Source organism: Corvus kubaryi, unplaced genomic scaffold (assembly GCF_017639235.1).
Source record: "Corvus kubaryi isolate FWS band 111438036 unplaced genomic scaffold, C.kubaryi_AGA036_p1.0 37260, whole genome shotgun sequence".
Lineage (NCBI taxonomy): Eukaryota > Metazoa > Chordata > Aves > Passeriformes > Corvidae > Corvus > Corvus kubaryi.
The window spans coordinates 6,563,048-6,572,426 of record NW_024581077.1 but is presented as its reverse complement, the minus strand read 5'-3'; the positions used below and the strand labels follow the sequence as shown (position 1 = coordinate 6,572,426).

The 9,379-nt window shown below is 45.6% G+C and overlaps 1 protein-coding gene across 1 annotated transcript; it reads right to left on the bottom strand.

Moving 5' to 3' along the window:
- Positions 1–3,882: 3,882 nt before the first annotated feature.
- Positions 3,883–7,635, bottom strand: KCTD14 (potassium channel tetramerization domain containing 14). The gene is made up of 2 exons (XM_042024181.1): positions 7,328–7,635; positions 3,883–4,651 (listed from the first exon to the last, which is right to left on the bottom strand). The coding sequence occupies exons 1-2, from the start codon at positions 7,385–7,387 to the stop codon at positions 3,980–3,982; spliced, it is 732 nt and encodes a 243-aa protein (XP_041880115.1). The 5' UTR covers positions 7,388–7,635; the 3' UTR covers positions 3,883–3,979.
- Positions 7,636–9,379: the final 1,744 nt, after the last annotated feature.

Sequence of the window (9,379 nt, the reverse complement as noted above, 5' to 3'; positions counted from 1 at the left end):
GGACCACATCACAAATAGTCCCTCCCGTGGATCCCTCCGCGGGCAGGACCGGATGACCGCGGGTCCCTCCGGCGGATCCCTCTGTTGCAAATGTACTGTGATGTTGGCTTTTCGCATGTTACAAAGAGTGAACCTCGTTTTTCACAATTCTCTTCATTAATGAGTATTCCGTGCTCTATTGGTTTTTTACTCTTGCTTCTCATGTTAATCAGTCCACATTTCTCCGTCTTTTTGTTCTCTTTTTCCCAGGTAGGGAGTTGTGCAGCACAAACTGAAGATTCTTTGTTAGTCTCTCTGTTACCTTCCGGTTTCGGCAAAATGCCCCTGTAGTCTATAAATTCTGCATTTCTTGTGTCGGATTTTAGAAATACATCTTTCTCTCCCAGGTTTTGTTCATTGAAGCATATCAGGGTTAGTTTAGCAAAACTTCAAGTTTTGCTGCTTTTCCCAATCAAACTCTAACAATAACAGTCTGTGTAAAGAAACTTAGCTATGTGCTGGCTAAAAGTGACTTAAGACTAATAAAACGCTAATGAATAATACACTGCTTGTGATTAATTAAAACAATTTAAAAGTTAACTAAAACAATGAATTTTAAAAGTTAGAAAAGTGTTATAATTTCTATCAGTATCATAGAATCACTAAAATCAGAAAAAATCTCCAAGATCACCAAGTCCAGCCATTAAGCCAGCACTGCCAAGCTCACCACGAAACTCTGTCCCCAAGTGCCACATCTACACGTTTTCTGAGCACTTCCAGGGATGGGGACTCAACAGCCTGTTCCAATGCCTGACCAGCCTTTCAATGAATAAGGTTTTCCTGATTATTTTCCTGGCACAAATTGAGGCCATTATCTCTTGTCCTGTCCCTCACCTGGCTATGCCCTCCTTTCAGGCAGCTGTAGAGAGTGATAAGGTGCCCCCTGAGCCTTCTTTTCTCCAGGCTAAACACCCCCAGCTCCCTCAGCTGCTCCTCATCAGACCTGTGCTCCAGCCCTCCCCCAGCTCCGTTGCCCTTCTCCAGGCCCTCCATGTCCTTCTTGGAGTGAGGGGCCCCAAACTGAACACAGGATTGGAGTGCGTGCCAATTAAAGTTTCTCCTGGCAGCAGTCCTATAGACTTAGGAGGTTGGTTGGTGTAAGGCTTTAATTACTCTATACTGAGATTGTTTTCTCCTGATCCCTAATTTCCACCTCCCTTTTTGTGCCTTAAGCCAGCTTCCCCACTGTAGTGGTTTGGCCCAAAATACTCATTACTGTTTATCTTCTGTGAGATAAGAATTAGGAGAAATGCAAAGCAGGCACCAAACTTGAAAGAATATAAAGAAGTTTATTAACAGACCTAAAAAGAAGGAAAAAAAATTATACCACCTTCAGAACTCTCCTCCTCCCCCCACCTTCCTCCCTTCTCCCACTGACAATGTAGAAAGATGTTCATTGTGTTTACCACTTCCATAATAACTTTGTTCAGTCCATTTAGAAAGAGAAGTCTCTTCTTGCTTGTGCTATGAAAACAGTATCACAACGAGACAGCTGCCCACTTCCAAATATTGTTCAGTCCATTTAGGAAGAGGAGTCTCTCTGCTCGTATGTGAATCCCTTCCCCCGACTTGCAGCTTTTCCCGCAACTGCTTTCGAGGGTCCACTCTTGAAGTTTTTGGGGTACAATTTTAAGGTTGAGCCGTTCAGAAACAAAAACAGAGGCCCTTCTCCTTCCCTGGGAGCAAAGGGTCTTCATCATCTTCATCGTTAGGACTATCTCTGGGAGCATCTCTAGGGACTGAGGTTTTCTCCTTTCCCGTTTGGAGCAAAAGTCCTCATCTGGTTCATCTCTCCCTGTCCAAACTTCTCATGAAATTACAGCTGCGTCAGCATCTGCCTATCTCAGCACAGGTGCTCTTGCTTACGAGTTGAACACTCCACCCCCCATATCTTCATGGAATTACAACGGGATACTCTGATATATCATAGCTTCACAACAGAATTTCAGCTTTAAGCATCTCCTCTCTCTCTCTTCCCTCAGGTTTTCAGCTCTTCACAGCAATAAAAGGGTTACTCTCACCTCGGCCTTGCAGCTTTGCAGCTGGAATGTTGAATTTTTCTTATCGCAGTGGAGAGGGGGGAGAGCCGAGCCGCTCCGGCTGCCCACGGCAAGGCAGTGGGGGGGGTTCCATGGCTGGAACAGGTCCATGGCTTCAGGATGGCCGTGGCCCGGCCCGGCCTGGCCCAAGCAGGGCCTGGCCGGGCCCGCTGGCCCCCGCACGGGCCCTGCAGCCACTTGTCCCAGCGCCGGAAACGAGAGAGAGCTTGGAGGGGGAGTTTGCCTATTCTTAAATGTGGATCACAGAGGTGGTCACAACTTTAAGTGGCTTAGAGAATTGTCCATATTCAAACTGGCCAGCTGATAGGTTCTATCAGGTCCCAGAGGAAGCTGTAAGCACCCCTTAGCAAGGACATCCCTTCCAGGACTATGCTTGCTAACCTATAGTATGTACAAAGTGTAACAGGTCTCTTTAAAGCAGCCTTTTGTCTATTGGGAGGCCCCCTCAATCTCTCTTCTTCCAGGCTGAGCACCACCAAACACTTGATTATGATCAAAAGAGCCTATTTCCTAAACCTTTTTGTCCTCTCAGACACTGACTGTGTCCATTCTGACCAAGCTTATGAATGTGGGAGATCTCAGAGTCCCTTCACACCTTCTGCACAACTGCCCTGCAGTCCATGGAGTGACTCATGCCTGTCACTCGGGGGAGGTTCATGCTAGGATAAGCACATCTGAAACACAGCTTAATTAGGAATGATTCAAATCTGTTACCCTATAGACAAAACTTCAGGTCTTTAGAATCTGGGGATCTTGAGGGGAAAACGTCAGTAAATAAAGCACTTCTGCATCATTCAAAAAAAATCTAAAAGTTATTTCTTTGAAATCCCAGGGACCATTCTGTGATTCTGTGGTTATTGTCCTTAACTGGAAGAAATCCATCTTCTGAGAAGGAAATATGATCTTTATCAAATCAGCCATTATTATTTTCAGAGCGATTAAACCCAAGCCATCTCCAGTATAAAAATAAACTTTCAAATTCTAAGACTTTTTAAACACCATGTAGAATGCAACTTGTGTTCTGTAAAAGAGAATTTGCAGGCTGTTGTTTCAGTACCACTTCCTTCCCACCAAATCATGGTGGGTTTTCCCAGTTCTTCCAGAAGCTTATATAGTTAGAAATAGCATCATTGTAATAATGAGTGTCATAAGAAAGAGATTAAGATTGTGTGGTCTGAAAAAGGAGTGCATGTCCTTAGATTATAAACTCCTCACATCAGTGATGGTATTTTTGCCGTAGCTGAGGCTCTCTGTCTTTCCTCCAGAACAAATAATGAATATTAGTAATAAATACATTGACTAGAGAGTAGGCTGTCTACTGGAGGAATAAGAAAAGGTCATTGGACACAGAATCCTTCCTTTTAGCTGAGATTCTAGTGTAGAAAGGAGGGAGAAGAATAGCTTTTGCCTTCTCATTAAGAAACCAAATGTAATTTGAGCATGGGACTCGAGTCATGTCAGAGTAATGTCACTGTTTCAGTCAGGATTTGCACAGTTGTGGTCTGTTCCCATTTCCACAGAGAGAGTAACTCTACATGTCCATGAGACATATTTGGCATTGTTCATTTCCCTTAGGTTGAGTGAGGTTGGCTCAATTCACAGAGCCATCTCTCTGAACTGAATGAATAGTAAGCAACAGTGAAGAGTAAAATTCCTCCTTTTCCTGAAGCCTTTTAAATCCCCTAAAAACTTATCCCCTAAAACCCACGTAAAGTGGCTCTTAAGTGCTCTTTGATATGGCAAACAGCCAAAGGAGATCCTTTCGTTAGCCTGCATGTTTCTTCCTGTCCCTCTGGTAGCCCATGGTTTAGTCTCCACAGCCCAGGTTCATTTGTTCCAATAATTGCTTTCTAACGTTCCCTATCCATGGTGGCACTTTGCTACCACCAGGTGAACAGGAACTTGTAGAAGAAGTCGTGCGACTTGAAACGAAAACCTTTGTCAGCAACGTGGGGCTGAAAGGATATTTTATACCCTTTGGCTTCAACATCCATTTGAATGCAGTCCAGCAGATCAGAAATACTTGGCACAGCCTTCCAGGGGCCAAACTTCACCACGGGTTTTTTATCCATGTCCAAACTGTTCAAGGCGTCCTGACACCTCGCTGCATCCTCCTCAGTTCTGACCACACACACGATGACGCTGGACTGTCGGGATGCAGCCGCCTCTGCCCTCGCGATGCGGATCATCAGCTCAATGTTCTCACTGTAGCTGGGCACACGAGCCAGAAACTGCCTCCTCGCCACAAGCTCCCCAAAGATCTGGGGGGAGTCCTCAAGCTGCTTGATCAAAGGCTCGATGTCGTAGAACAACGCCTCCTTGTAGACGTCCTGGATGCACTGCGTGGGCACCTGGTTACTGCGCAGGTACTCCAAGATGTATTTGAAGTAGGTGCCCGGCCTGTCGATGAAGAACCTCCCTTCGGAGTCAGTCCTGAGTTTGGGCTGGCCGGTGAACATCTCTGCCAGCTTGGAGCCAGGGTGCTTCTTCAAGGTGCTCAGCGTTGTCGTGTACATCTCCCCGCCCACATTTAACTCCACAATTGGTGACAACTGCAAGTATCACAAGGGGACAAAAAGCCATGTGTGTTACCAGTCTGAGGTCATCAACATGGAAGTAAAAGGAAAGGAAAAGAGGAAGGAAAAGATTGTGGTTGGAGGACGGAATGAAGGTGTGAAGAGCAGTATGAGCTCCCATTTCTTGGGCATCAGGTGGGAACCTCCACCTGATTTACTGCAAAAAGCAGATGCAGGATGCTTATACAGCCCTCGCAACCAGAGCAGCAGAGACGTGGACATTTCTAAATGGCCAAGGCCTCACTTCATCTTTGGGATGTAGGAAAGTGTCGTTTTCCCAGTGGGAAGGAGGGAAAAGAAGTACCGTGCCCAGGGAAATGCTGAGTGACTACAGGATTCAACACTGATCTCCTAAGTCACTCACAAGTGTTGTCCCTGTGGGCCACTGTCCTTACAGCAAGAGCACTATGTGAGCTCTCACCCACCCCATGGACAAGGATAGAGCCCAAAGCTGTGCCACTTCATTCTTATCACCTGAACTGTTCTTTTCTCTTCAAAGGGGGAAATAAAGCTCTTTAAAACTTCACAAATAGGTGGAATTGGCTTCCACTCATCTGGGGCTTCAGCTACAAACACTGAAGTAAGACACAAAAATCCATCATGTCACAGGTACAGGACAGAAGCTGCTCAGCAAAGCACTTAAAAATGTATGATGGCTTTAGCTAGGAAGTAAAGGAAACATTTCATGCCACTGACATGGATTTAAGAGGGAAGAATGGAAAGTTTGTGGGTTTGTTTGCATTTTTTTTACCCTCTGTCTTAACACCATTATCTGAATTGGAGGAGGCCTGAATACCTGGAAAGCTGGACTTGGTGTTCACTGGGACCTTCCTGTAAGTTCAGTTCTGAAAAATGTTACTAGCTTCCCTTTGTACTTGGTCATTTTATGTAGTACTCAGCAGATGAAAAGAAGAGGAAAGAAAGAAGACAGTTCTTTTCCCTCCTGCCAGCACTACTGTAATGCAAGTTACAAGCCAGGCCAGGGCCACACCTGCCATTGGGAAGGCGTGAGTCAATAAACAGCCCCGTTTTCCAGCTCACCTGCACTTCCTTGGATCCCATCACACAAGGATCTGCCTCAGTGCTGCTGGTCACATGCCTCAGGTGAAGTGTGTACTTAAGTGCTTAGCGGGATCACATGGGTACAGATGACGTGAGCTGATCTCGCAGCCCACACCAAGAGAAGGGGGGGCCCGCATGCCCTCTCCCCATCCTGTTCTTGCACCTACCTACGTGCTCTGTTGCTCACCTCATGCCAGCTTTGCTGCTCTTTCATCTTAGTGATGAGCTGGATTGGCTGGCAGAGGATTTAACAAGCACAGAGCTGACAAAAGGATGGGACTAGGAAAGGAAACCCTGCTGCAGGGTGAGACCTTCCTTTTAAACAGGAGCAAACTGTCAGATTTAGCAGAAATTTGTTCACAGCCTAAGCAAGCCAGGGAAACAACAACAGATTCAGGCCAAAGACCCTGCTGGAATGTTGCTTTGCACTAGTGTGGGTAGTTTCATCTCAAGAGCAATCATTTACACTTGGATCAAGGAGAGAAGTACTATTCTGTCTGAGACTATCTTGTGATTTCCACGCAGTGAAAAACACAGCCCAAAGCTGTTTCTATAGTAAAGTCTCTCCTTAGGAGATTTGCCATTAGTCCAAGTGATACCAACAGCTCTCCCCACCAGGGATCACTTGACAGGAGGGCCTCAGGTTTTTGAGCCTTTGCTCCTTTTTCAGATGGCAGCTCAGATGTTTCATGCTGTTTGTCACTAATACAAATGGATAACATGTTATTCCTTAACGCAGTAGCCCAACTAACTTCATGTCCTTAAATCTTGATTAATGGTTTTAGCCTGGCACCAAAGTGGTTCCCAGTGGACTGGAAGTACTGGAACCAGCTGATTCCCAGTTCTGTAATTAGCCAGCAAGGTGACACTCAGGAAAGTCATTCCATCTATTTGTGCCCCAGATTATTAATCTGTAAAACAGTTACTTCCACGGGGAAGCATTTTGCAACCTACGTGTGAAAAGTGCAACACAGGAAGGTTGGGTTTTTTTAATACAGAGAGGTCTGGAGAAGAGATTGTTCAGCTTCACCCAGGAAGACAAACTGATTAGCAACAGACTGAGGGCAGAGGAGAGTAAAAGGAAATCATCTCATCATTGATTTCTGCCTAGTAACATGCTGCTTGTCTGAGACTGCCATTAATTTTCCCTATAGCTAGAAAAACTACTGCTTCCAGCTGATGATCCTGCATGTCAACAACACAGGGCAGCTTTTGCATTATTAGAGATTCACAAGAACTGTTGAAACCCCCCCAAACCTACAACAGGCTTTTGTTTAGGGATATGATCAATTAAAGTTCATATTAATCGAATTCCATCTCTTGCTAAAGGAGAAGAACCATTCTGGTTATTTGCTGTTGTCAGATCTTGGATGCCTGGGAGAGAGCTGGCCCTTCTGTGACACAGCAGGTGCAAACAGGCCAGAGTCAGACACAGCTTTTTAACTAGAATCTTCTTCTTAGGGATATATTTGGCAAGCCCTGGTGTCTTCAGATTAACATATGGGGGAAAAACCCACTCAAATGTAGCCCAGCAGGGGTGCTTTGATCCCACATGAGGGAATTGTGCTCTTGAGCGCAGAACTTACTCACCGTGTGCAGGCTGCCGGTGAGCTGCTTCCCGAGGGGCTTGTGCTCCGATGGAATACTCATCTTCCCCAGGAGCTGAGGGCTCAGCTGCTTGGGAAAAGCTGCTGCTCAGTGCTGGTGTCCTGCCACGCACACAGGATGGCTCCCAGCTGTGCTCCAATCTTCTTTCACTTGCTCTGTCTTTGTTGGGTCACCATTCCCTTGCTCCCAGCCCAGCCGTAGCCACGGAGGCTCCAGTTTGTCCCAGGCACAGCCTTGGTTCCAGTTGCAGGTGCAGAGAGAGGGGAGGGGACAGCCTGAAAGCAGAAGTATTTGCTCATTAGTTTTCTGGCAACCAGCAGGGCTCAGGGCGGACTCGGGCTGGCTGCCAGCACACACCTCGTGCACTGCTATCTGAGTAGTGACTAAGGGCCGAAGAACCCCTTCCAAGGGAGGCCCAGTGCCCAGGGCACCGCCGAGGAGCCCCATGACGTGTGCCTGGGTGTCCACCTCTGCCTTGACAACTGCTTGTATCAAAACCAGTAAACAGTTTCACAGCTTTTTGGCCTCCATGCTCTGCTGCTTTAAAGCACAGTTTATCCCAAACAATTTCACTGATCCCATTTGTCACTACCACTGGTGACAGATCAGGGTGTCTACAATCTGTCTGAGGTGGTGGCATTTTCTTCCTCACCCATACAATCTCTGGACACTGAGTCATTTGTGCAAGGTGAATAAAATCAAACCTGAATCTCTGCTTGAGCATAAACCGTTCTTTTCAATTGGCCATAAGTATTGGATTATTATCTTTGCATGACATTGTTTTCTAATATCCTGTATCCACCAAATACAGAATGTGGACAGCACCATAGGTTTAGTGGTTCTAAGACTATCACAAAATCATAACACTCACAGGGATGTAGTGAAGGTGAACTTGAAAGTACTTAAAGGGGGGGCTTATAAAAAAAGGAGAGTGAATTTTTGCCTGAGCACATAGTGACAGGACAAGGGGGAACAGCTTGAAGATAAAAGAGGAGCGATTTAGATTAGATGGAAGGGAGAAGTTCTTTACTGTGAGAATGATGAGACAGTGGCACAGGTTGAGAAGCTGTGGATACCCCATTCCTGGAAATGTTCAAGGTTGGGTTGGATAGGGCTTTGAGCAACCTGGTCTGGTGGAAGGTGTCCCTACTCATGATGGAGCGGGGATTGGAACTAGATCATCTTTGAGGTTTCTTCCCAATCCAAACCATTCTGTGATTCTATGATGATTCTGTGTGTTAATTTATTAAATGCAGAGTACCACATTAGAGCTAGCCTAAATAACCTCTCCAGAACCAGACCACACCCCTGCAGGTCTCCTTTACTTCATTTTAGGTGATTCTAAGTGCACTGTTGCTTTCAAATTTGTCTTCAGGCCACTCATCACTTCTTTGTCTTTGTTTCATTATGGTGGCAAAATTGCCATGGGCATGATTGTCCAGAGATGTAACTTAACATTTGGAATGAGAGACAATATCTTTTATTAGATCACCTGATACAGATGGATAAAACTATCCATGCTTTAGGGCACATGAGGCATTCCCATGTCTGTCAGATTCTGCTTCAACTTGCTTGTTTTGGGTTTTTTTCCATTTTTTTCCAGTTTCTGTTGGTGTAATAAAAGGTGTTACCTCCTCTACCAACCTTGCTTCACTCTCTTTTGTTGCTGTACCAGCAGCCAAAGGAAAAATCTCAGACAAATACAATGCTTCCTAAAAATCTTCCTGGGGGAGAGATATTAATGATGAAAATTGACAGCATGGTGTGTAAGGAAATCATTTGCACAAAATCTGCATTGTGCTCATGGACACCAGCTTTGTCACTTTTGAATACTCCGGGATTTTGCTGGATCTGTATCCTCCCAGAAGGCAGCATTGATCTGAGCAGGAGCTTGAGGCACAGAGGGAAAAACAATTACGATTGAGACTCATTCACTTCCCTTGGAGAATAAAGCCTGGCCTCTAGAAAGGCTCTGTCAAAGCTGGGCCCAGAGTCTTTTGAATGCTTTGTGCATTTGGGTAAACCTGTCATTAA